The sequence below is a fragment of the Clarias gariepinus genome, chromosome 15 (assembly GCF_024256425.1).
Source record: "Clarias gariepinus isolate MV-2021 ecotype Netherlands chromosome 15, CGAR_prim_01v2, whole genome shotgun sequence".
NCBI classification, from domain to species: Eukaryota; Metazoa; Chordata; class Actinopteri; order Siluriformes; family Clariidae; genus Clarias; species Clarias gariepinus.
The window spans coordinates 2740792-2767798 of NC_071114.1; the positions used below are offsets into that span (position 1 = coordinate 2740792).

A 27007-nucleotide genomic window follows, 5' to 3' on the forward strand; every position below is an offset into this window, starting at 1 on the left:
CTTCTAACCAATCAGATTCCAGAGTTCGGTCTAAAGTGTGATCTCTCTTCTGTTAGGAACGAATCACTGTGGTGTGAATAACGGAGGCTGTACACACCTGTGTCTTGCCAAGGCTAACGGGTTTGTGTGTGCGTGTCCTGACGAGCCAGACGAGCGCCCGTGCTCCACCAGTAAGTTTAACACACACACAAATTACTATAATAACCGTAAGAAGCCGACGTATACAGCACCTTTTTTTTGAGAATATGGTGTTCAGCAGTGTTTAGTGTTTTCATTAAACTCTTATCTGTTTCCTAAAGTTGCTGGTTTTGTTCCTGTCGTGCCGGACAAAGTGACCGCCGGCACTCAGGCTCCGAACAGACGCGGCAGACTGCCCACAGACAAACCTCCGCAGGGCCGGCCTGGACAGAAGTGAGTGACCGTTTGAGCTCTTTATCTTTAAAATCAGTTGCATCAGCATTTTGTTTTAGAAAGTTTGTAGGAATCGTGGTACCTTCTTACACAAGCTTACTCACGCACACACACGTGCTGTTCACAGCTGCACAGAGAAGAGCGGCGCTGGAGACGGCTGCACGCAGAGTAACGTGGTGTCTGCGCCCCACGGTACGAGATTCACTTATACAACATGTAACTCTGTACAATGGAGGAGAGGGAACTGTGTGTGTGTGTGAGAGAGAGAGATATCTCACTTTTTTTTCTTTATCGTTGTAAAGGTGAAGGTCTTCATATCAGCTACGTGATCGGAGGCGCACTGACGGTGCTAGCCATCCTCATCCTCATCGCCGTCTTCATCATTTACAGGTGCCTCAGTGCAAACCTACAGTAACTTCATATAGATCATATGTGATATTATCATTAACACCCCAGCTACACACAACTTTAATTACTCAGAACTATTATAACTAGTATAAATCAAAATTGCTGGTCATTTCTGGTGGTAAGGTTTCTTTACTTAGAAACTCGTTCTAAAATAATAGTTACAGAAATATGTAATTATTAATAATTATAGCTCATGAGCCTTTATTATAAGAGACAGTGCTGAGCCACTGAGCATAAACTGATAAGAAAAAGGAAAAAGTTGATTGGATATAAGTGAAAAAAATATTTAAGCCAATCTTCTAACTAAAGTAAAAGCCTGAAATTGGATTATTTGAATAATCAATAGGATTGATTTTAATATTAACTTGCAGTGTATGAAGAAGGGAAAATGATGGTTTTAAGCCTAGTAGCTTTTATAGAAGAAAATACGGAAAAAGCAATATGATCGTCGCTAATGATTGTAACGCATGCATTATAAGGCATTTATACCATCGTTATTCCTGTTTTATTTGATTAAGGGCCCAAGCACTGTGACATCAGCACGATGATGTCATAGCTATTACATTATTGTCATTGCTGTGATAGTGTTGATGTTATGGTGTGTAATGGGTCCTCTTGTTCTTCGAAGGATTTTTTAAGGATCTGGGGACTTTGGGAGGTCTTACTTATCTGTAATGTTCAAAAGGTCATGAAAATCAGCACACAGTTTGGAATGTGCTGCCATTAGGACTCCAGATTCTGCTGCACAGCTCATACACACTTGCATGTATGCATACGAAACCCAGTACACGTTTAGATTTCATTGAGCTGATCAACTTTGGTTCTACTCAACAGGAAGTTAGTTATTTTGGGTTGTTTGCGAAATGCACCTAATGGATTTTGATATACTCTTGGTAGAGGATTCATACGGTCGCCACCAAACCGAGCCTATGTAATCTCAAGACATTGGGGATGCAAAATTGCCAAGGGATATTCGAAATCTATAACAGGTTGGTTGTGACGATGCCTTAAACTTATGCTGAAAAATGGTTAATAACATATTGAGATATATCCTATTGAGTAACATCATAATGTGATGCTTTTTGGGAGCCTTAACATAAAATTCCCCTATTCTAAAGTTAAGTCGTATTGGTATCGTATTTTCCCTTTAAATGCATGTGCCCACTGTCTCTCTGGTGCGCCCAGGCAGCGATGGCACAGGTGCTTGGGCCCGATCATCGGCTCTTGCAATTATTGTTATTTATTTTTATATATATAAAATTATTATTATTAATATTGTTAAAATGACTAAATACATCTGAGGACCTTGACTTGAGGGGCAGTTACAGTGCTGTGAAAAAGTGTTTGCCCCCCCTTTCTGAATTGTGTTTTTTTTTTTTTTTTTGAGACTTAAATGATTTAGATCCTCAAACACATTTTTGATGAAAGTAATTGCCCCAAAAACAATTTTTGAGATTTAGGGTTTGGGGAGTAACTACTTTTTCACATAGGGCCAGGTATTTTTCCTTAATTAATAAAATCATCATTTAAAAACCCGCTTTTTGTATGTGCTCTGGTTATCTTTGTGTAATATTAAAACGTGTTTGATGAGTCATTTAATCAGTTAAGTGTGACAAAGGGGTAAATACTTTTTTTCACAGCACTGTATCTGTTTAGTCGCTGGTGAACAGCAGATACGCGAACCTCTCCGTTCTTAAATACAGATGAAGGAATAACGTTTCCTACTAAAACCCAGTTTAATCCACCACCATGACGTCCAGGATGAGAGATGACGAGACAGACGCTGCTGACGCAGACCGAACGAGTGAGTGTTGTATGCAGACGTGTCTAACCGTAAATCCTTTCTTCCTCAGGCACAAAAAATCCAAGTTCGCTGATCCTGGAGTGAGCAACCTGACGTACAGTAACCCTTCCTACAGAACGTCCACACAGGAAGTGAAAATAGAAACCATGCAGAAACCACCCATATACAACCAGCTACGATATAAAAAAGAGGTAAGAGGTATTAAATACGCTCTTCATACGTTTCCTTCTTTCTCCTCTGTACAGTGTCAGGACCGTTAAACTCAAGCACAGGTCTGGACTCGTGCGTCAGCTTCTACTCTGTACATCTCAAACTACATCTCGTCTAACCACACCGAAAAAACAAAAAAAAACTATTGAATTGGCTCTAAATTCTCCCATCATGCACCACAGCGTGCAGCTCGTTACACATGCCCGAGCTTTTAATCATAAATAAATAATTACATGAATAAAAGACTTATGAAGCCTACAGTTTGTCGTTTAATCTGTTCTTCTTTCCTCCACTCTTCTTTCCTCCACCGCAGCTTTCTCACCCCTACAACTCCCTCTCTCCTTTCATCTTCTAACTCGCGCTGTCGGTTACGGCACAGAGCCGGGAGCTGAAGGTAGTCACGCAGCATGGCGAGGTGTTTGGATCGAACCCGAGAGTGTACTCTAGAGATCTTGTTAAATCCGCAACTCGGAATCACTCGGGGTTTTTTTTTTTTTTGTGTGTGTGTGTGTGTGTGTGTAAATGAAACTTCTGAGGAGGTCTGACAGGAGGCCATGTACTGATGAGCACACTAATTACACAGCTTACTCTCTGTGTTCAGCACAGTGTTACTGAAACGTGTCTGCATGCACACAGTGAGAGAGAGTGTGTGTGTGTGTGTGTGTGTGTGTGTGTGTGAAGCTTTACCTTCTGAAAGCTTGGGCTTCATTTCTCAAACTAACGAGCTTCACCTAAATATGAAGTAGTGTTGAAATTGCAGACCTTACCTGAATTGATAAACCGTGTGTGTGTGTGTGTGTGTGTGTGTGTGTGTGTGTGTGTCAGCAGGAGGCCGGTTACACCAACGAGAAGATCCGTATAGTGGAGGGGGTGTGTCTCCTCTCGGGGGAGGAGCTTTACTGGGAGGACCTGAAGCAGCTGAAGATGTGCCGAGGAGGAACCTTTAAAACCTGCATGCGCACAGACACCGTGTCCTTACAGGCAAGCTCCGCCTCCCTCCAGGCAAGCTCCGCCTCTTTGGACGACACTGAGACCGAACAGCTGCTTCAAGGCGACCAATCAGAATGCTCGAGTCTAAACACGGCCCCTGTGGCCACGCCCAAACGGCACAGCACGCTCCCGGACACGGGCTGGGCTCCGAACCGCAAACCTTCGACCGAGAGCGAAGTGTAAAGCCATCTCTCTCACTCGCATACACACTCACACTCAAAATTATCTTCTACTGGAGTTTAAGCTATACACACACAAACACACACATATATATACACACACACACACACACACACACACACACACACACACACAGCACTGGCCCATCATCCAGGATCTTCAGTGGACGGACATCGCTGACGATTACATCGCTGTTGTTTTGTTTTTTCATTTTGGAATATGAACAGAGCATGGACAACCTTATCGATATATCAGTGTACTGGAGTACTTTTCCTAAACAAAGACTTTTATCGTGTATAAATCGTGGCTCTTTCTGCAGACTGGATGCTTAACACGCGACAGGATGCTCCTCGTCCTTCATCTCACCTCCACGAACGTTATTTATCTAAACATTATTTACATCAAACGTTCAAATCATAAAACTGCTCGAGACCTTTTGAGAGTCTGGGTCATGACTGTGCCGATTACTGACCCTCCTGAAGGACACGGCACGGGACACCACGGCACGGGACACCACGGCACAGGACACTGTCTCAACTCCTCATCGTCCAGCTCTGAACTTTTAATCCTTTACTCTCTATCCTTTCATTCTTAAAAAACAAATAGAGATGATAAAACACTTTGTACTTGACTGACGGTTAAATAGGAACAGCTCAGAAAGTCAGAAATGACAACACACACACACACACACAGAATGTTACTGTTAACACACTGCTATATATCTTTTTATATAAAAAAATAGAAATTAGAATCTAAGATAAGGAGAAAGAAAATCTATTTTCTGAGATCACGTCACTATAAATATGACTACAGGAACCCCCTGCACCCCTTTCAAAGGGTGCCAATAATTTTATCCAATCTATTTAAAATAAGTTTTTTAACTGTTTGGTGCAAACCAAAGATGCACATGTATAAATCAATCTTTTCAAACATCAGAACACGTTTGTTGGCTAAATGTTCAGATTTTTTTTTTTTATGATATAAAGTCATGCGTTCCAATATTTTTGGCTACATCTGCACAAGTTGCTGATTAAAGTATAAACAGACGTGAGCTCGTGAGGGTGAGCATGTTTAGTACCATGATAACAGCATGGGAAAGATGGGCTCAGTTTAGCCAAACTGTTCCTTAAAATTCCATGAGTCCTCATATAGCATTCGCCTATCTCAGTATGAGTTTTAAATTTTTTTGGTTTACCCAGAGAAGGCAGCATGATGACTTTAGTGGTTAGCAATGTCGCCTCACGGCTACAGAGTCCAGGTTCGCATCCCGTCTCAGGGTCTGTGTGCATGTGAGTTCTCCCTGTGATTGGTGGGTTTCCTCCGGGTACTCCGGCTTCCTCCCACAGTCCAAAGACATGCAGATTAGTCTAATTGGCCTCCCCTAATTGTCTGTCCAGGGTGTACCCCGCCTTGTGCCCTCAGACTGCTGGGAGAGGCTCCAGGCCCTGTACACAGGATGAAGTGGTATAGACGATGAGTGAGTGAGTAAGTTAACCCAGACCTCTGACCCCTGAAACACACGAGTGTGTGTTGTTCACATGTTGAAAAGATGACAAGGAGAATATCTGTGGAAATGAAGTGAAAGTGCCACGCGCTGGTGGTGATCATCTCTTTGTCATAATATATATTTATATCTCCAGAGTGTGTACGTACACACACACACACACACACACACACACGTAGATCAGAGATGCATTGATCATTTCTCAAGTTTCAGCACAATGCTGATTTGCTGCTACCCCCCCACTCCCCACACACACACACACACATACACACACACACACACACAGGGCATGTGCTGATCATATCCTCAGTATTTCATCTTTACACCACTGTCTCAAGTGTCGCTTTACTCAGGGGGAGGGGCTGTGTGGATCGACGGCGGTGCTAACAAAACTAGCGAGCTAAACACATGTCTGCGGTTTTCTTCAGGACTGATCGAGCTCCTGTTACATTTTAACAGTAATAAAGAGCTATGATAATGAGGAGGAGGAGGATGGTCTCACTAGCTAGTTCCAGCTAGTTCCATTTGCTACAGTATATGCTTCTTGCTCTAGCGAGTCGCTAACCAGAAGACCTAATCGAGGACCTAGCATGGAATAAACGTCACATCGAATCCCAAATGCGACACCGCTAATTGAAAACGGGCAGTAATAAAAACTTTGATTTAACATCAGCACATGTCCTGTTGACAGACACACACTCACATACACGAACAGAGCGCGTGGCTAATATCCCTGAGGGTCGGGCTCGGCAGCTAGCACAGCCTGCGCTCGCGGCTCCTTCGGCGTCTCGCTGTGACCCGCTAGCTTCCTGACTTCCTTTATTTCAGAACGACTGAAACTAACACAACTGTACAGAGTTTAAGCTGCAGAGAAGCATTTCTATGTGTTAAAAGATGTTTTATTGTTATTATTGTATAGATTCTTGTTTGTTTTTGTTTTTTTTCTTTTTGTACAAATGGATTTTTTACTTGTGTTAAAGGGATTGTGAACATTTTTCTAATTTATTAACACAAAGTCAGACGGATTCAGCTCCGTTTTATTTTCTTCTCCGTGTGCATCAGTAATAATAAGATGTGTTTTAGGAGCAATGCTGTTTTATCTCTATTAATCCATTTTTATAACCTCTAATAATTAAAACAGATAGTTTTAAAGGAGCGGCGCTGTAGAACAACAGAGACTCCGGGTAAAGGCTCTGTTAGGAATGTTAGAACAGGTTCATTACAGTGCTGATTAAGTTATTGAGATTTGTTTAATGTCAGATTACATTGAAACGACTACTTTTGGTTTTTGTTTGGTTTAAAAATGAACTTTATGATTGCGTACATAATGATTTTGCCTCTAATACTCCTGACCGTAGTTATGCGTCTCTAACACTGACCAGACAGTGGCATCTGCACTCCGAGAAGAAATAAAACCAGACACTCCTCCTGACTTTGTAAAAGCAGTAATAAAATGTAAAGAAACACAACATTTCGTTGCCAAAATGCTGAACAGCCTCCTTAACTCACTGGACAGTACTTAATGAACCACTTTGTCTGTTTTTTTTTTTTGTTTGTTTCGTTTGTTCTCCACACCGTGTTGTGCCAGTTATTTAACAGAGTGTCTCAGATAGCTCAGTATCCATGTAACTGTTGTAAAGTTAATTAAGAGATATTTATAATTCCTTTGTTTGGTCGTCTCTCGGGTGTAAATATGAAAAGTCTGTATATGAATTTTTCTGCTTTTGCGATACTAACAAGCCGTGTTGTGTGACAGTAAATTACTTTTTTGCTATCTTTTAATATAAAACCGCATTTGAATATAAACTGTGTACATTGTTTTGTTAGTTTATCTTCTGTGTGTTTAAGAGATTTGAGTTATGAATAATAATAATAAATATGTTTTATTTGTATAGCTCAACAGTGGTAATTGTCGCAAAAAAGCTTTACAGAATCAAAAGAAAATTATGGAAACGAGTATTAAATGTGTGGGAAAATCACAATGGTGGGATTGTCCCTTATGAACGAGCTGAGGGTGACGGTGCTGAGGGAAAAACTCCCTGAGATGTCAATAAGAAGAAACCTTGAGAGGAACCAGATTCGACAGGGAACCCATCCTCATCTGGGTGATAACGGATAGCAGGGATTGATCTGCACTCATACTGTGTGTTAGGAGGCTGGAAGTTCAGTATAACAGGAGATATGGAGAATTTTATATGGAGTCCAATTCATGATTTAAGGCTCAGATACAAAACAATTTGCAGTAATTTCTGTAAATAGAATATAAGAATATGATTTCAGAAAAAAATAAACAGTTAAAGTCAGAGAGAAGGAACTCGAGTGTTCTGCACAAAGCCCTGACTGAACTCAACCACACTGAACCATCGGCTTTGGAACCATGCGCAGTGGCGCAACTTTGGGATGAACTGGAACTGGAGCCTCCTCGACATCCAGACATCAGCGCCTGTGCTCACTAAGGTTCCTATAGAGTGTGTGAATGTACTCGTATCCACACACGCTGCAATATCTAGTGTACAGCCTTAACAGAACAGAAAAGTGGAGTGCATTATATCAGGAAAGGGGAATTAAATTCGAAATGGGTTGTTCAACAAGAACACATGCATGTGATGAGTGTCCATGTGGCATGAACACAGTCCTCTCACTATAGGCAAGGGGAGTTTGGTGTTTGGTGCAGTTATGAAGAAGCTGAACATGTGAATATGGGCTAAAATGAGAACTTTGATATGATAGTTTTGTATCTGTAGTATACATGTACATTCAGAGCCATCAGAAGACTACCCTTCATACTTATAACATAGTTAATAAGAATATTAACTTTTTGACATAAATGCAAAACGCGTGTGTGTGTGTGTGTGTGTGGAGGGGGGTGTTGGGCTTACACTGAATAGTGTCGCACAGCATCGTGTTGTCGGGATGCTTTTCTTCGGCAGGAACAGGGAAGCTGGTTGATGAGTTGATGGAAAGACAGATGGAGACTGGGACGGAGGTTCACCTTCCAGCAGGACAACTACCCTAAACATACTGTAGAATGGAATGGTCTAGATCGAAGTGTGTTCAGGTGTCCAGCCAACGTCCAGGCCTAATCCAGTTGAAAATCTGTGACAGGAGAATGGGCAAAAATTGTCCTCTCTGGATGTGTAGACTGGTACCACAAAGAGACACCAGGAAAGACCTGCAGCTGTAATGGCAGTGAAAAGGCGGGAAAAGAGAAAGAAAAAGCATTTATCATTTTCCATCAGCTTCACTATTCTCATACAAATCACATAAAATCCCAATAAAATACATTTATGTAAATAATAATAAATGGGTTTAAATAATATATATATTAAATAATTAATTTAGTTAAAAATATATATTTTAAAAGTACACTACACATTATAATCTACAGATGTAGAGATAACACACAATTGTCTTTATTAAAAATTGTTGTGCTTAAAACATGTTATTTTATATAAAAACTGAAATTATAAACAATAGTTCTAAACAGTGAAAAAAAATTCTCTTCCGCTATCTGTGTACCACGTGATTACCGGTCGCGTTTAAACTGACCTATCAACTCCCTCCTTGGGAACACGTGATCGGGCCAATCAGAAGCGCCGCTCACATGATTCAGCCAATCAGAAACAAGCTTTCTGTGGGGCGAAAAATTTTAAACGTAGCTCGTGAGTTTCAGCTGTAGTGTGTGTTTAGCGCAGAGCTGTGTGTGTGTTAGAGAGAGTGTGTGTGTGAGTGAGTGTGTTAGCGGCTCAGGACGGGACCTTTAGTCTGCTTGTTCCGTGACGTGGTGTAGGATAAAACTCTAGGGTGAGTTTAAATCTGTTTATTTAGGTTTTCATTGCGCATGCGCAGATGTGTTTAGCTGAATAGTGACACTTGTTTAAGATGTAATTTCTCTCTGATACTCCTGTTATTGTCTAGTGTGTGTGTGTGTGTGTGTGTGTGTGTGTGTGTACACACACTGTGTGTAGGTGCCATGTTGTGCTCTTCTTGTTTCCTCCACAGTCCTCATGTTTATAGTGTTGTTTATCAAAGTTACACACTTATTCCTTTTTGTTCTTCTTTGAGTGAATGGAGGAGTGATGTGTGTCTTCTGTCCTCTCGCTGTAGCAGACACTATCGTACGATTCCCAGCCAGAGTTTTGTGATGGATGTTGATGTTCATTGCAGTCTAAATGCACCGAGCTCTTTATAACCTTCAGGTCTTGTACACTGTGCTCCTACAGACCCCACAGACTTCCACACTCCCATTAGGCGAAACTCGGACCATCATGGGAGATGACAGTGAGTGGATGAAACTTCCCACCGACCAGAAATGTGAACATAAGGTAAATGATTTGATCAGTCCTAAGAATTCTTCTTTTCTGCATTGCACCATGTGTTGTGTTTCGTACTTTCACACTCATGAAGCTCGTCCTGAATTAATTTTCTTTTCTGTAAAAAATAATAAATAAATGCAAATAGGTTTGGAAAGCGAGGTTAAGCGGCTACACAGAGGCTCTGCAGCAGTTCCAGAGGATTACAGATGAGAAGAGTCCAGAGTGGGGCAAATACCAAGGACTCATCAAGAAATTCGTGACCGATTCGAACGCAGTGGCGCAGCTTAAAGGACTTGAGGCGGCTCTGGTTTATGTTGAAAATGCGCATGTGGCATCCAGGTAGTTAAAAGTTTTGTATCTTGTGATGAGTGGAGAGGGAAAACAAAATCCTAGGAGTAATTTTATCTGAATAAATGTTATTTCATTTCAGTGTAAGAGTATCTGAGTACGCTAGAAGGCAGAAACGAAGGTCTTGTATGCAGTCTCTTAGTGTGTGTGATGTCCCGGTGAAGCTCCACAATGTGTGTGTCCTGTTTTTAGGACTGTGGGAGAGGTTGTGTCCGGCGTGGTGTGTAAAGTCTTTAACCAGCCTAAAGCACGTGCTAAAGAGCTCGGCTCGGACATCTGTCTGATGTACATCGAGATCGAGAAGGGGGATGCGGTTCAGGAAGAGATTCTCAAAGGCTTGGATAATAAGAACCCGAAAATCGCACTCGCCTGTGTGGAGGTGTTGAGACGGGCGGTGAGGTGAGTCATGCAGCCGGTGTCGGAGGTCTGAGCTGTAGTTTTATCTCGACCAATACTTACTGAAGATTAATTTATTAATAATATTAAGTCATCAGCTGTTCCTTGGTTCCTATTTTGTCTTCAGTGAGTTTGGAGCGAAGATCATCACCTTGAAGCCGGTGGTGAAGGTCCTGCCGAAGCTCTTCGAGTCCAGAGAGAAGGCAATTCGAGACGAGGCCAAGCTCCTCGCTGTGGAGGTTTACAGATGGATCCGAGACGCTCTGCGTCCTCCTCTTCAGAACATTAACTCCGTCCTGGTAAGAGAGAGACTTTCTGTCCGTGAAGATTGTACAGTTTTGTGTGGTTCCCAGTGAGTGACTGTGTTTTGTACGTGTGCAGCTGAAGGAGCTGGAGGACGAGTGGGCGAAGGCGTCGGCGCCTCGACAGAGCCGCTTCCTGCGCTCGCAGCAGGACCTCCGGGCCAAGTTTGAGCAGCAGCAGCAGAACGGAGGAGACGCAGAAGAGGAAGGAGACGGTACTGTGGAGTGTGACGCTTTAGCGCTGTTTATTTTGAGACGTTTGCCAATATTGAGAGTGGTTTATTTAATGATATGTAAAGCTGATAAAATAATACATGTACAGAATAATTTCTTAAACCTGTTTTTTTTTTGTGGTTTTGCAGGTGACGTGGAAGAAGCCGCTCCCGCTGTCGACGCTTACGAGCTCCTGGAAGCGGTGGAGATCCTCTCGAAACTCCCTAAAGACTTCTTCGAGAAGATCGTAAGGAGATCTTTAATCACAGGCCCACACCTAAACACACACTTTCTCTCTCATTTGTTAGTGTGAGATCTTTTGTGAAAAAGACCTGGAGATGATTACGGGAAGAAATAATGTTTTGCTTTTTATTTATGTAGGAGGCGAAGAAATGGCAGGAGAGGAAGGAGGCGCTGGAAGCTCTGGAAGCTTTAACCAAAAACCCCAAACTTGAAAGCGGGGAGTACGGAGACGTTGTTAAAGCTCTAAACAAGGTGAACCCTCCACTCCTCCTCCTCTCAGTCTGATGGAGTCCTAATCACATACGCTGAAGCTTCCGAGTGGCGCAACAGAAACACAATTTTATGGCGTTACATGATCAAAAATCATGTGTTAAAGGCCTCAGATCTGCTTTTTACTCCAAACTCATTAGTGTATTAGTCACAAACCCACTCATTACACACACTTACACCAGTCACATCACCGCCAGCACTAATTAGTCCAGTTGAGTTTTAAAACTTTGGCGACAAAAATGTACTGTACAATTCACACATTTTTATTTTGGGGTAGGAATGAAAAGATTTTTTTTATTTAAAGAAATAATTGTTACTGAGCGGGACGTATCTTTGTCATCCGTCATAGAGCCGCTTTTAGTTTAATCTTAATTTAAATTAATTAAAACTAAATAGACTCTTGTGTTTAAATACAAACTAACTTAAACTAAGAGTTTAACATTTAAACATTATAGTTATAAATAGGTATTTTAATTGTTATAATTGAATCGTCAGTGGGTTTTTGTGATATCCTATCCTGATATGATTCCTCCTGGGTGACTGGTGATCCACTAATTTCTTCCAGTGCAGAGATCATCGTTCTGTACTGATCGATCGTAGCGAAGCTGTGTCTCTGTATGTCGTTAAGTTTTATAACATCTGTGATTGTGTGATTTTTAAAGCTTTTACAGATTTCCTTCTGTGTTCTACCTCTCTCATTCCTTTTTACTTTATCGTTTCTAAATCAACCTGTGGTTCTTCAAGGTCATCGGAAAAGACACAAACGTCATGTTGGTGACGCTCGCCGCGAAGTGTGTAGCAGGACTTGCCTCTGGCCTCCGGAAGAAATTTGGCCCCTATGCTGGTCATGTAAGTGCTTTAGATACCAAATATATATAGATTTCTCTTTTTTCTTTTTTTTTTTTTTTTCTCTCTCAATAGCTGCTGTTTATTATTTCTCTTTTTACGTATTTATTAATTGTGTGTGTATAGTTGGTGCCAACCATTTTGGAGAAGTTCAAGGAGAAGAAAGCTCAGGTGGTCCAGGCACTACAGGAAGCGATAGATGCAGCGTTCCTGTCTGTAAGTGTCTGGAAAAAATACTTAATGAAGGATCCATTGTGTGTTTTTGTATTTGATCTAAAAGTAAAATCGATTTAACTTAAAATAAAATTTGATCTCAACATGTTTGTTTCTCTATAATCTACAATAATATGCATGCTGTTTGTTGCTGTGCGGTGGGAACGCTCTAATTTCTCATCACTAAACGATTTCTTTCAGACGACGCTTGAGAAAATAAGCGAGGACGTGCTGGCCGTGATGGACAGCAAAAACCCATCGATCAAGCAGCAGGCTTCGCTGTTCCTCAGCAGGAGTTTTCGGCAGTGCACTCCCAGCACGCTGCCTAAAAACCTCCTCAAACCGTTCTGTGTGGCTCTGCTGAAGGTAAAACTCCAAATCAGATGAAATACAAACTCCAATACAGAAATGAACCTGTGCTTCAGTAATTCCTAAGTATTGCGGTGGTATTTCTGCTGATACTGAATGTTTTCCTCCTCTGTCCCGTAGCAAGTGAACGACTCTGCTCCAGAGGTTCGAGACGCAGCGTTCGAGGCTTTGGGCGTGGCGCTCAAGGTGGTGGGAGAGAGGGCCGTTAACCCTTTCCTGGCTGACGTGGATAAACTTAAAGTCGATAAGGTACATCTGACGGTTAATACAGTTCCCTGTTTTAAAAGCTTTGTGTTACTTAATAAATGCTTTTGAAACCGCAAGATTCCTCATGTTGGAACAATTTCTGCAAATGTCTGTTGTAGATTAAGGAGTGTGCTGAGAAAGTGGAGCTGCCCGGGGGAAAGAAGACAGCAGGTCAGGTGAAGGAGAAAACCGCTCCGAAAGCCCAGGCTGCACCGGCGGCTCCAGCTGCCCCATCTGCCCCTGCCAAGAAAACACCTGCAGCCTCGGCTGCTAAGGTAAGGGGTGATCCTGTGTCACTTTACAAGGACAGTCAGGACATGAAGCTGTTGTATGCACTCTCTCTTGGAAGTTAAATCAGCTAACCTGTGGCATGGAGAATAAATAAATAAACTACTTATTCTGTATCTGAGTGTAATGTTCGTTATTCATTTTATTAAATGTCATAATTATATATTTTTTTTATTATTTTTGTTAAAGCCATCCGCTCCCAACAAGAAGGGCAAACCCTCTGCACCCAAAGGAGCTTCTGCCTCCGCCAAATCTAAGGGCTCAGAGAGCAGAGACGTGACGGAAGCCGAGCTCTCTGTAAGTAAACCTCGGGTTTGTGAGATCTTCATGTTCCCACGTGTGGTCGGGTTGCCTGACACGTTTTCTTAATTTTTCTCAGATGGAGGTGTGTGAGGAGAAGGCGGCCGCGGTTCTTCCAGCATCCTGTATGCAGATGTTGGAGAGCGCGAACTGGAAGGAGAGGGTGGCTTCCATGGAGGAGTTTCTGAAGGTAACGCGGTTAGGATCAGGATCTGGGGAAAACTTCTGATGATTAGAGCTGTGAGATTAAACCTGTTGTACAATTTAATGGATGGAGTGCTAAGATCTTAAGGAAACCAATTTTACATACTTTAAAAAATGATGTATTAATGTGCTCCAGCTTTTGCCAAAAATATAACCCACTCACATCTGCATTGTACAAGGGTGATGAAGGATTGAGACACAAAAAAAAGAAAATAAAAATAATAATTCACTTATGACCTCTTATAACTTTTAAGAAATAGTATTATTTTTAAGTCAAGAGAAATTGCATGATCGGTTCCTGAAGATCATTTACAGAAATCGATCAGATGTTCAGTTCACTTGAATTCCTGAGTCTTCGCCATCTTTGTGTAGAGGTGGACACCCCGGGTTCAGGGGTGCTTAAAATAACTTTTGTTAAAAGTAAATGTGAATCTGCAAAGAGTTGGTTTATTTTCCAGGCCATAGAGCTCATGGACAGTAAAGAGATGCCCTGCCAGGCCCTCGTCCGGATGCTGGCCAAAAAACCTGGCTGGAAAGAGACCAACTTCCAGGTACATCACCCTCTGATCCCTTCAAGTCATGTGGTGTAACGTGTGAATATACAGTACTGTGAAAAAGTCTTTAAAAAATTGGTAATATTATATTCTGTACCAATTTTGTTTAACATGTTTATTATGTCTGCATAACTATGTACAAAATTATTAATAACTTTATATATATATATATATATATATATATATATATATATATCTTAAATTAATAACTAAACAGCTGTTGGGTTTTACTGAAGTTGCTGGAGAATGAGTTCTTCTGGTCACTTTGTCACACTCGCTCCTTTCTATTTTTCTTTATAGCCCATGCACATATTCTCCTGTATTGGTTTTTATTTATTAATTTTTAAGTTATATATGGAAATACTGAATGATATTTTACATAATTATGCAGACATGATAAACATGTATTACAAAATTGGAACAGCATATAATATGGTGCCTAAGACTTTTGCACATTAATGTAGTTCCACTTATTGTGAAGTTAGTAAATTATACTCCTGATTTCGTGTTCGAACCCATTTCTGTGTTGCTCCTGTTCTCCAGGTGATGCAGTTGAAGCTGCAGGTGGTTTCTGCCGTGGCTCAGAAGGGCTCGTTTTTCTCCAGGACGTCGTCCCTGGCGGTGCTGGAAGCCGTGGTGGATAAAGCTGGAGATGTGAAGTGTGGCGTGAGGGCTCGAGAGGCTCTGACCGCCATCGCTGAAGCCTGCACACTTCCCTGGACCGCTGAACAGGTGTGTGTGTGTGTAATGTACTATAATTAGTCAGCACATTGATTCATGGAGATGTTCGAGGCATTTGAGACGACGTTAAACATTCTGTATTGTTGTAAATTTCAGGTGGTGTCCATGGCCTTCGCTCAGAAGAACCCTAAGAACCAGGCTGAGGCTCTGAACTGGCTCTGCGGTGCGATTAAGGAGTTTGGATTTGCAGGGTAGGTCTGATGCTGGATCTGGACAGCTGGATGGTGATCAGTGATTATCGGTGCTGTTAATTGGTCTGTTTTTCCTCCTCAGAATGAATGTCAAGGCTTTCATTAGCAACGTGAAGACCGCTTTAGCTGCTACTAATCCAGTGAGTGGGTCTCTCCTAACTCTTTATCACTTTAAACACTTAGATTAGTCACATGGGGTTTTTAAATGTTTAGTCCATTAAACATGAACCGGCCTGTAGGAAAGTGATTTTAAGTGAATCAGTGTTTTTGTTAAAGTTACCAGAGACGTGTTAGACTTGTCTAATCTGTGCTAATGAAACGGTTGTGTGAGTTAACTGTGTGTCCTTGTGAGGCTGTAAGAACCGCTGCCATCTCTCTCCTGGCCGTGATGCACCTGTACATGGGCGCTCCCCTCCGCATGTTTTTTGAGGACGAGAAGGCGGCGCTGCTTTCACAGATAGACGCAGAGTTTGAGAAGGTACGAGAGGCTGTTTTTAATTAATTTAATCTTTAGCTTCCTGTTGCAGCAGGCGGAGGTTCTCGTGTACAGCTAACATAACCGTCTCAGTGTGGTTGATGTGTTTAACAAGAGAGTTTCCAGGCAAATAGCAAACGATGGGTTTAGGATTTTTGTTGCATTTATGACTTTCTTTTAAGTCTTACTTTTTGTGTTCTCAGATGAAAGGTCAAACTCCTCCGCCTCCTATAAGAGGTTTATCAAAGGCCAGTGGGGCAGAAGGAGAGGAGGAAGGTGAGAAGGAGGAAGAACACGAAGGAGGTGCAGATGTTGTGGATCTTCTGCCTCGAACGGACATCAGGTGACACCCTGTCCTCTGCAGACTTGTTTATTAATTTTTTTTTAACTTGGCTCCTGTTTCTGTATTTTGCTATTTGTTGCTACAACATTTTTTAGAGATAACAACATAAAACTAAAATCATAATACATCGGTAACTCAGCTTACAAATTTAATCCATTCTAGAGGCGAGTTCTTAAAATATAGGAAAGGAAAATGTAAATGCATATAACCCGTTCTAGCCACCCAAAAATATTCCTAATTTCCAACACTAAAATCATATTTTTGCATTTAAAAACAATAAAAACATTTAGAGGAGACGTGTAAATGAAGTAAAATCTGCAATAAATAGACATTAAACTTAACATTAATTTATGATTCCTCTCGGAATAGACTGCTTTAAAATCAAAACTGAAAGCGGCTCCCTTTTCTTCTTGATAACATTTTTGGGATTGAGTGCTGCGTCTTTACTAAATCTTACACAAAATGCAGAGAGAGGGAAAAAAATTGTACTTTCCTTACTTGTGTTTCCACTGACGTAACCAAGCCAGCGTTCAGTTCAGTCGCTTGTATTCCGAGGCAAGTTTCTTGCGAGGTTCCAGTTCTTAAGACGAATGTCTGTATGTGGAGTTTCTAATTGTATACTCTCTAATGGACTGCACACTCTTGGTAAATAAATAACTCTTTAGTTGACATGATTGTAAACACATGTTTGAGGGGTTTGATAAATGCTTTGTTCGTACACACCCTGAAGATGTTTACACTGTTTATTGTAACTCTAGTTATTTTACTTACAGCGACAAAATCACCTCCGACATGGTGTCAAAAATCGGCGACAAGAACTGGAAGTTGAGGAAGGAGGGACTGGAGGAGGTCACCGCCGTCCTCTCTGAGGCCAAGTTCATTAAACCCAACATCGGGGAGCTTCCTGTGGCACTCAAGGCTCGGCTTACAGACTCCAATAAAATACTGGTGTGTGTGTTGGATGTGTAGAGTTTCCCTCCTCTGCAGTGTAGTATGAATCAGATTGTTTCTTTACGAAGATGACTAGTTTATTGACTGTGATTGAATGTGGCGTGTGTTATTTTTAGGTCCAGCAGACCCTCTCCATCCTGCAGCAGATGGCCACAGCGATGGGTCCTGCGCTGAGACAGCATGTTAAAGGCCTGGGCTTCTCGATCATCACTGTGCTCACTGACAGCAAGGTGAGCAGGAGACGTGATGGGGTTTAAACATTTATATAATGTTTCCACCTCATCACAAGGTGTATATCATGTTAAAAGTTTTCTAGCGAACAGAAAGAAAGTCAGCCTTCGGAAACACTAGTCATACTTATTTTTCTGAAAATGATGGATTTTTAAACGTTCTAGAATTTCACCAAGCTCTCTGTATTGACGTGATGTCTCGCATCTTTCCCAGAATGCTGTGCGTGCGGCAGGTTTGGCTACTCTGAACGTCTGGGTGGAGCAAACGGGGATGAAGGAGTGGTTGGATGGTGAGGACCTGGCTGAGGAGCTGAAGAAGGAGAATCCGTTCCTCAGACAGGAGGTTGGTGTCTGAATGCTTTATTTACCCTGGAGTCTGTTTGGCTAGAGGTGTATTTACCCCACATGGTGCAAATTCTTACAGCTTGACTCTTAAAACTACCTTTTTTTTTAAACAAGTTTCCACAGTGCTTGCTCGCTTCCTCTAAACTCAAAAATGAGGTCACAATGGAGGGATTTAAAAAAAAATGTATTTTTAATGACTTGCATGCTTAAGATTCTGAGACATGATCTCATACGTTTGTGTTTTTGTCTAGCTGTTGGGGTGGCTGGCTGAGAAATTGCCCAGCTTGCGCTCGGTTCCCTCGGACTTTGCCCTGTGTGTTCCTCATCTCTACTCCTGCCTGGAGGATCGTAATGCTGACGTGAGGAAAAAAGCCCAGGATGCACTTCCAGTCTTCATGATGCACCTGGGTTATGACAAGATGAACAAGGCCACTGCTAAGCTGAAGGTGATCAGTGTTAACATGGCACAAAAAAAAGTTTCCTCCATGCACAAGCCTCTCAACACACAGATTTTGATAATTTTTTGCAACTTGGTCATTTATCACTGTGTAAAATTTCTCTTCTGTAGCCAGCGTCTAAAGATCAGCTTGTTGGTTTGTTGGAGAAGGCTCGATCAGCCATGCCTGCCAAACCTGCAGCTCAGAGTAAAGCAGCACCTGCTGCAACCAGCACTGTAAAGCCTCCTTCAAAGCCCGCTGCAGCTCCTCCTGGTGAGCGCACCTCCATCGCACATTTACAGTTTTTCACATTTTACACATTTATATAAACAATACAGATTTGATCAGAGGTGATACTTTGATCAGCATCAGTTACAGACTTGTACGACTGACACAACACCGAATTGTGTGTACAGTTCCAGAAAAAACAGTCGCGGTGAGCGAACAGCCTCCAGCAGAACCCAAAAAAAACAAACCAGCAGCTGCACCCAAGGCTAAGGTGAGCAGGTCGACGAACAGAGATGAGTTTCTGTGTCTGTTATCTCCGTAGCTATGTAGAAGTTCTAAGAAAATAATTAAGCAGAAGTCACAGTTGCAGGTAAATTCTTCACTTGGGTTTTTGTTGTCTTTGTTTCCAGCCTGTTGTGAAGAAACCACCTGGCAAAGTTGAGGAAGATCGGAGCGGTCCCATCTTCATCCTCGTTCCCAATGGGAAAGAGCAACGGATCAAAGAAGAGAAAAGTCAAAAGGCACGTTTTGTGAATTCTGATCTGCGTGTTCTTGTTCACATGACTATTTATCCGATCTAGGACTGCATACACAAGTAACTCTGATCTGAGAGGTATTCAGCAGCCCTAAAAAAAAATAAAATAAAATAAAAAGTCAGATCTGTGTCACATTAGGGTTTAAAAAAAAAAAATGATGCAGTGAAACCTCGGATTGTGAGTAACGCGGTTTGGGAGTGTTCCGCAAGACGAGCAAAGATTTTTAATAAATTTTGACTTGGAAAACGAGCAAGTCTTGGTTTGCAAGTATCACGCATGCACTTCTTGTTTTGACGCCGAGCGCTGCCCTCTTTTGCGCTGCAGAATTGTGGGTAATCGTCTCCCCTGCTGGTTCTTAGTGCGCATCTCTCACTGGTATAATCAACATCCCTGCACGCATGACTATAACACAGGTTAATTTTAAGTGCAGGTTAATTTATTTAATTTTATAAATTTGTTTTATTTTTACTTTATATTTTTTGTTAATTATCTTTATACATATTTTTTTTTTGGGCTGTGGAACGAATAATTTGAGTTTCCATTATTTCTTAAAGGAAAATTCGATTTGGTTTACGAGTGTTTTACAATACGAGCTGGAACGTACTATGCTCTTAATCCAAGGTTCCACTGTAAAACCCCTGAATTGAGCCACGTCACCCTGATAAAGTGAATGTAGGCTTGGCTGGATGATTTTCAGGTGTTTCTTCACTAATGTAGTTGATGCTGTTGATCTTGTGCAGTTTTTAAGCGCCTCTTTGGACCTTCACCCTAGTGTTAACATGCAGATTCCTGTGTGTGATGTGTTTTGCAGGTGTTGAAGTGGAACTTTATGACCCCTCGTGAGGAGTTTGTTGATCAGCTGAAGAGTCAGATGACCCCATGCGTGGCAAAATGGCTGATGGAGGATCTCTTCCACGCAGATTTCCAAAAACACATCAAGGCCATCAGCACCATGATGGAGGTGAGTGTGAAACTTTTCCTAAAAAAAAAAACAACCCACACACAAACTTTTATACAGACTACAGCTGCTATAACGTGCTGTGGTGTTTTTTAGCACCTGGAGGCGGAGTCTGAGGCCACAGTCAGCTGCCTGGATCTGATCCTGAAGTGGTTCACGCTGCGCTTCTTCGATACCAACACCAGCGTCCTGATGAAGGCTCTGGAGTATCTCAAGCTCCTGTTTGTTGCACTCAGTAACCAGGATTACCATCTGACCGAGCACGAAGCCACGCTCTTCATCCCTTACTTCATCCTCAAGGTAGATTTCTTTAAAGTGCTGTCTGTCGTCTCCTGTATACGTGAGCTCATGAATTCCCCTGACTGGGTCGCGTCTCTCTTTTCACTTAATAAATATTTAAGATATTATAGACATGTTTGATGAGCCTGGAATCGAGCCTTGGCGGTTTGGGAACTGAACTCTAGAGTTTTTGAGAGTGTATTCATGTGATGAGATGATGGTGGTTTTCTCTGAGCTGTCGCCTTACAGAAAACGTCTCCCATGCACTCCGTTTCAGATGGGTGAGCCGAAAGACGTGGTGCGTAAAGACGTGCGCAGCATCTTTAGCCTGATGCGTAAAGTCTACCCAGCTAGCAGACTCTTCCCTTTCCTTGTGGATGGAACGAAATCCAAAAACTCCAAACAGAGAGCGGGTAAGTTTTCAGGTTTGGACCTCCAGCTCGATAGGGTTGCCTAATGGTTTGTTCGATGCTGATCTGTTAATCCTGTCTGGTCGTCCGTCTGCAGAGTGTCTGGAGGAGCTCGGCTGTCTGGTTGGTCAGTGTGGCCTGTCTGTGTTCCAGCAGACCGCAGCCAAGTCCTTGCGTGAAATTGCAGTACACATCGGCGATCGAGACACAGGCGTGCGTAACGCCGCGCTAAACACAGTCGTGGCTGCTTATAACGTCTGTGGAGAGCAAGTGTACAAGCTGATTGGCCAGGTGAGTCACCTCATATCGACTTTGTTTGTTTTCCTCCTCTCTGCGCGTGTGCATAGTGTAGATAAGTCATACATTTATATTCGTCAGTTGTCAGAAAAAGAAATGAGCATGTTGGAGGAGAGGATCAAGCGCTCTGCTAAGAAACCCTCGGCCCTCGCTGCTCCTGTTAAATCTCAGGCGGAGGAGAAAACGTCTGCCCCAGCTAACGCTAGTCTGCTACGCAAACCGACTGTCGAAGCAGCAGCTGCAGCACCTTCTAAACTGAGGTAGGCGTGTCAGTATGACGCGTTTTAATACCTCGATTTTATATATTCAGTGCTATATTCAATTATTTTTTTTACAGGGGGTTAGAATTAATCATCTGGGTCTTCCTGCTTTCAAGTTGTCTGTTTTTATACGTTTATAAACGGTTCCTGGTTTCTTTGGTTCCTCAGTGAGATACGGCGTCAGAACGCAAACACAGTGGTCCAGCAGGAGAGCCCTGAAGTGCCTCGCCAGTTTCAGCTCGACCCCAACTTCATCGTGGATTTTCCCGAAGCCATCATGCCCGAGCTGCTGGTGGTGGAGACGGCCGAGTCGTCGCCTTTGGACGTGCCGGAGTTCAAGTACAAGTAAGGGTTGTAAAAGTTCTAGAAATGATGTGAAGGAATTTATTTAAAAAATAAAATAAAACTCTTGTACTTACTCTTTGGTTTGGTGTGGTTCCAGGTTTCCATCTGTCTCCAGCAGCATTAAAGACTCTGCAGCCAGCATCAGTCTGGTCATTTCACAGGTCGCGAGCTCGGATGGCAAAACCAGCATGCAGGGCTTAGCTAAGGTACAGTACAGCGTCTAATCCTGTCCTGGTACATCTTCATTATCTCAACCGCTCAAATAATGAACCTTAACTAATATTCCAGTGTGTATGATCAGCTGATCTGAATAAACAGAGTTGTGTGGTTTTCCTTTTCAGATAGCAGAGATTTTGAGCAAGGAGAGTGAGTGGAAGCTGATGTCCAGTCACGTGGACGAGTTCATCGTCGCAGCACTGATGCAGCTCGGCTTGCAGGCCAGCAGGCGCGTGGGGAACGAGGTGACGCAGCACATGGGGAAACTCTACTCCTCCGTCATCAGCACTCTGAGCTCGGTGAGGATACTGTGCCCCTTCCACCCCATCATCTGCCGGTTTTTTAGACCGCTTTCCTAAGCTGTAAACTGAAGTGTAAAAATGGGTATCATTATTATTTCAATCAGCTGCAGGGTTAAAATTTGTATATTAAATTCCACATCTTCTGGTAGACTTGTATGAATTTACTCTGGGTTTGTGTTTAGCTGGTTTTGGCAGGCAAGCTGTCTCAGGAAGCCTCGCCGGGTGTGCTGAAGAACCTGGTCCAGGTTCTGCTCTCTCTCACGCTGGATCCCCAGCACCAGCAGAGCTCACAGGAGCTCATCCGCTCTGTACACATCCTCCTCTCGACTTTATTTAAGACCGCCGATCCCACCAACATGCTCAGGTACGCCTTATTACAATACAGCAGGATACCACAGACACGGGTAACTCCTACTATATTTAATAAAATCCTCACAGGTAGAGATGATGAGGCCAAGCAATAGCTGATGGCCTTCATGTTAAGTGCCCAAAGGCATAATTATACATAGATTTAAAATCAGTCTTAAGCTTTTGTTATTGAAATTGTTCTTTTATTAATGTTTCATTCATTTAGCTAATGCACTTTTAAGCTGTGCTAATCTGTATGCCTGTAGTAATCACATTCTTCCTTCTTTTCTTGTTTTTCCTCTCCTTACTTTTCTCCATTCCAGCGCTTTACTGGTGCTGTTACAGGAGACCAGTAACTCTGCTGCGTCCACAGAGTTTTCTGAAATGGTCATGAAGGTAACACAATCTGCTCTACCTACGAGATTATTTTTCCATTAAGGGGCCATGCTTTGACTGATTTGAGGACATTACTTTAAAACTTAAGATTAAGCTTTTAAAGTTGGACTGGATCGTTGCACATTACAGCAAAATTACGCCTCTTGTTGCAACAGGCGTCTTGGACACACAGGACTAATACATGCAGTAGAGTACATGGAGTTCTGTGGGTCTGGAGTAGATATTAAACTGGGTGCAAATCATTTGCTACTTTACAGTCAATGTACAGAGCCCTCGTCCTCAGGAAGACTAACAGCTTATCAGAACAACGTTTACCGTTTGGTGTTTTTTGTCTCCTTCAGTGTCACTGGCGTATGATCAAACTGCTTCCGGAGAAGATCGAATCCCTCTACCTGGACCGGATACTCCTGGACATCCACAACTTCATGAAGGCTTTTCCAAAAGAGCTGCTCAAACAGAAACCCAATGACATGGCTTACCGCACCGTCAAAACACTGCTGCACACACTGTCCAGGCTGGTCGGCCCCAGGGTACGCCGCTTCCTTTAAGTCTCGAGTGTTTCCACATGAGCACGGGTTGTTTGTATTTGTTTGACTATAGTTATTTAATTTGATTTAAATGTGATCTGTGGCATGATGTTTGTCAGATTATGGATCACCTGAGCCTGATCGAGAACAGCAGTGAGTCAGAAGTCGAAGCTCATCTGAAGAGAGCGATGAAGCACTCCGTCTCGGCACCGTCTCAAATGGTAAACTTCTCTCTGTCTCGTGTTAAATGAGCAGCATTTAAGCTTTAACACCCCCACCCAACACCCCTCCATGTCACGTTGATTTAGAAGTGGTTTGGATACGCATCTGGTTAATATTCTCTTTTTAGCTCCTTTTTTTTTTTTTTTTTTTCTTCAGCTGCACTATTCAGATATATTAAGTCAGGTAATATAAAGGTCCTGTTCTTCTCTCTCTCTCTTTCTCTCTCTCTCCTCTCCAGTCTCAGAACACAGAACATGTTGCTAAACTGAATGTCCAGACTTCTGCTGGTTGGTATCTTCACAAATTTTACTTTTACATTTATTACTAATGTTTATGAAAAATGTGGCCATTAATAAAGTTTTTATTTTATTTAATAAATGCACAGATGCTCAGAAAGCCATGAAACCTGCAGCAGCACCACTAAGCTCCGGCACCGAACCTTTCAACGTCGCTCACTATCAGGAGAAACTGAGAGCTCTGAAGCAGATCTGTGGCCTTCAAAACACCATGAAGGTATCATTTCATTTATTTTCATAAGTTATTAGATTCTTCCCTGTCCTGAAGAATTCTTTACTCTACATTTGAAGCTTTATCCGCTGTAAATCTACAGCACCATGGCTCCCGTGTAGTCAGCTCAGCAGGATGATTGGCACTCCTGGTGAAAGGGGAGAAGATTACGAAATGTCTAGTGATTTTAGCTTAAATAAAGCTCCTTTCCAGCTGAAAGGTTCATATGTTTTATTTATAATCCTTAAACTTTTCCAAAAAGGTTTTCATCTCAAGTTTCAGCAAACTGCAGGCACTTCCTTTTGAAGTTCAGGGGAAGATGAGGCTCTTCCTCCTGGCAGGCGTAAACAGTTTGGTGGCAGTGAGGTGGCATGATGTAGCTTTATGTAGATAGAATTTGTTCACCTAATTAGGGCTGCAACTAACGATTATTTTGATAATTGATTAGTTGGGCGATTTATTATAATTTTTTCCCTGATTTAATCCGATAAAACGTAGCGCTTCTTTAATTTGATGTTTTGCTTATAACAAATAACCTGATTTGTTTTTTTTTAATAATGTATAAAAATAAACTTTTAAAAATGCACATAGCCACATAGAGTTTAATGATTTTTAATTTTTGTGTGTGTATAATATACTGACCTATTCAGTTAAGATATAAACAGCTCAAATGTAATTTTATAGAGTAAAATGATGTATACATCTGTAAAACCATAAATTACTTTTGTTACAAGTTAACTTAGTAGTGGACTATATTAGCTTTTTGCATTTCTACTTTTTTTTTTTTTTTTTTAAGTCACAAATGTACTGTTATTCACACATGTAATTTAAGCTAATCTAAAGTAGCGCCATTAAACTACTCACTGTTGCTCATGAGGTAATTGCGCAATGTGATGCTAGCAAGTAGCGCGTGAACAGATCTAGCGGACTGTCCCGAATTTAGCAAACAGTTTAACAAAAAGAACTTAAACTATACAACTTTTACACGATGAAGAGATACAGTTTTTACTGACCCTGCTGACGTTTCGCCATCCGTAACACCAACACGTTTTCTTTTTAAGTATTTGTGAATGACATGCCATGAAAGCTCGGCCTTGCATAGCGTGCGGGTTACCGTCTTCTTAGAGGCGTTTAATGTAAATCACTCCCATACCTTGGAGGACTCGGGGCGCGCGCTTTTTCCAGCAGACGCTTCTGTAACCTCCATCGCGCGAGCGGCTGTGTATCTGTGTGTATCTTGTGGTCGCGCGCCTCAGTGACGTAAGCAGCCCAACTAATCGATAACGGCATTCGTTGACAACGAATTTCATTATGGATAATTATCGATTTTTATCGGTTAGTTGTTGCAGCCCTACACCTAATATTTATTCCTCAGTCGAATTGGGCACAAAGATGACCACTGAACATACAAACTGAACTGGAATGTTTAGGGTGCCAATTTTTTTTTTTTTTTAAAGAATAACCCATGATGATGAATCTTGGAGTCTCTCACCTGGCCTGGTCTCTCACTTGTGTGTTATGGTGGTGATCAAAAACCATTTTACTGATAATAATTATAAATGAGATGCCCAGGAGAGACACTGCTGTTTTTATTATGATGTATAGGTGTGCATCAGATTTTATTTTAGTTCCAAATGATCTTGCCTCTTGTTAGTGTTCTGACTGTGCAGATCTCGGTGTTGAATCTCTCCATTTCTCAGCTCGTGGAATCACTCATGTACTGTGGGTGGGGGCGGAGTCATCCTGGTAAAGGGTGAAATGTTTCATCATGTCAAAGTTTAACTTAATTCTTTTGAGTGTGTAAAGCTGCTTTGTGACAATGTAAATTGTTAAAAGCGCTATACAAATAAAATTGAATTGAAAAAGCGCTCATAAAAGGTTTGCAGTGACGTGTCGGTAAAGTCAACGCCCCCAACCCACTAAGTATTCCTTTAAATTGTCAGCTGTCTTACAAAGTGGACATCTTGAGATCTTTGAGTTAAATGTTTGTCTCACTTTTTCTCAGGTGAACGAGGACAAGCCCAGCGTCCCTGTAGCAAGTGCCAAGCCCCCCGTCCCCTCCTCGATGGACATGCTGATGTCTCAGCTGTCTAAGCTGCGCGAGTCTCGTGAGCAGCGCGGAGCTGAGAACGTCAAGCCTCACAGTCCTCCTGGGGACATCGACGAATTCCGCGCGAGACTCGAGAAGATTAAAGCCAGCATGCGTTGATCCTCACACACTTTTTTCCAACGTCTGTCCGTGTGTTTGTGCCTCTCTGTCTACCTCTTCTGCAGCTACGCTTCTTGCACATGTCTCTGTATGTACTGTCTTAACCTGTATATATTTAAACTTTTCTCTTTTTAATAATGTTTTCCCTCCAGTGGTTTTACTGAGGATTTTTCTCATTTAAATAAAACTTATTTGACTGACTGAATTAATGCGTGACGTTTTGTTTTTGCCCTGTTTAAAATGGATCCCTCTAAACGGACACCACGTGGAGCAGCAGACCTGCCTCGACTCGACTCAACACTCAGCCTGGAGTTGCCTCGTCAGCAGCGCTAGTTTGGAGTTATTAGCGCTTCCCTGCTGTGATGGTTACAAACTGTGTAGTTTATTTTCTCCACTCATTAACTGCCCCGCGCCTCATATTTCTTCGTCAGAGCTCCTCTCATGTCCCCTGCCGGCTATCAGACCATCGTACTGCTAACAAGGATAAGCAGATCTTCCGCCCTGTAGCGCGCACGCACACACTGAGTCTGCTGCACAGGGTTTGTGCTCTGGGTGATGCTGGGGTTCGCCTCTTCTCAGGCACATTTACACACAATAGAGGGCTTATTCTATTCATTTAGGGTTTTAATTATAGGGGTG

At 42.1% G+C, this 27007-nt stretch overlaps 2 protein-coding genes across 7 annotated transcripts in view; both read left to right on the top strand.

The window, feature by feature from the left end:
* The window catches only part of lrp4 (low density lipoprotein receptor-related protein 4), a 60311-nt gene extending 52910 nt beyond the window's left edge, over positions 1-7401 (top strand). For 2 of the 5 annotated variants that reach the window (XM_053513277.1, XM_053513279.1), the window contains exons 33-38: positions 57-170; positions 300-411; positions 539-603; positions 714-801; positions 2673-2814; positions 3659-7401. In XM_053513277.1, coding sequence (XP_053369252.1) covers positions 57-170; positions 300-411; positions 539-603; positions 714-801; positions 2673-2814; positions 3659-4006 — 869 coding nt within the window. In that variant the 3' untranslated portion in view covers positions 4007-7401. Of the gene's footprint in view, positions 1-56; positions 171-299; positions 412-538; positions 604-713; positions 802-2672; positions 2815-3146; positions 3228-3658 lie in introns of all 5 variants that reach the window. The other 3 variants (XM_053513281.1, XM_053513280.1, XM_053513278.1) reach the window with 3 other exon arrangements.
* Positions 7402-9219: 1818 nt separating this feature from the next.
* Positions 9220-26573, top strand: LOC128543171 (cytoskeleton-associated protein 5-like). Of its 2 annotated transcripts, none has more exons than XM_053513527.1 (43): positions 9220-9311; positions 9707-9832; positions 9969-10162; positions 10364-10570; positions 10695-10866; positions 10949-11084; positions 11232-11329; positions 11464-11577; positions 12340-12444; positions 12568-12657; positions 12856-13020; positions 13144-13272; positions 13389-13544; positions 13747-13854; positions 13937-14047; positions 14520-14612; positions 15159-15347; positions 15453-15547; positions 15630-15687; positions 15900-16025; positions 16226-16365; positions 17139-17313; positions 17433-17546; positions 17761-17889; positions 18143-18337; positions 18460-18601; positions 18745-18827; positions 18967-19077; positions 19904-20053; positions 20147-20350; positions 20607-20742; positions 20837-21030; positions 21118-21296; positions 21465-21641; positions 21739-21847; positions 21983-22156; positions 22342-22523; positions 22831-22903; positions 23245-23433; positions 23550-23651; positions 23891-23939; positions 24038-24165; positions 26165-26573. In XM_053513527.1, the coding sequence occupies exons 2-43, from the start codon at positions 9776-9778 to the stop codon at positions 26366-26368; spliced, it is 5742 nt and encodes a 1913-aa protein (XP_053369502.1). In that variant the 5' UTR covers positions 9220-9311; positions 9707-9775; the 3' UTR covers positions 26369-26573. The 2 variants fall into 2 exon arrangements, with proteins under 2 accessions (XP_053369502.1, XP_053369501.1); XM_053513526.1 differs by having other exon boundaries at positions 9731-9832.
* Positions 26574-27007: the final 434 nt, after the last annotated feature.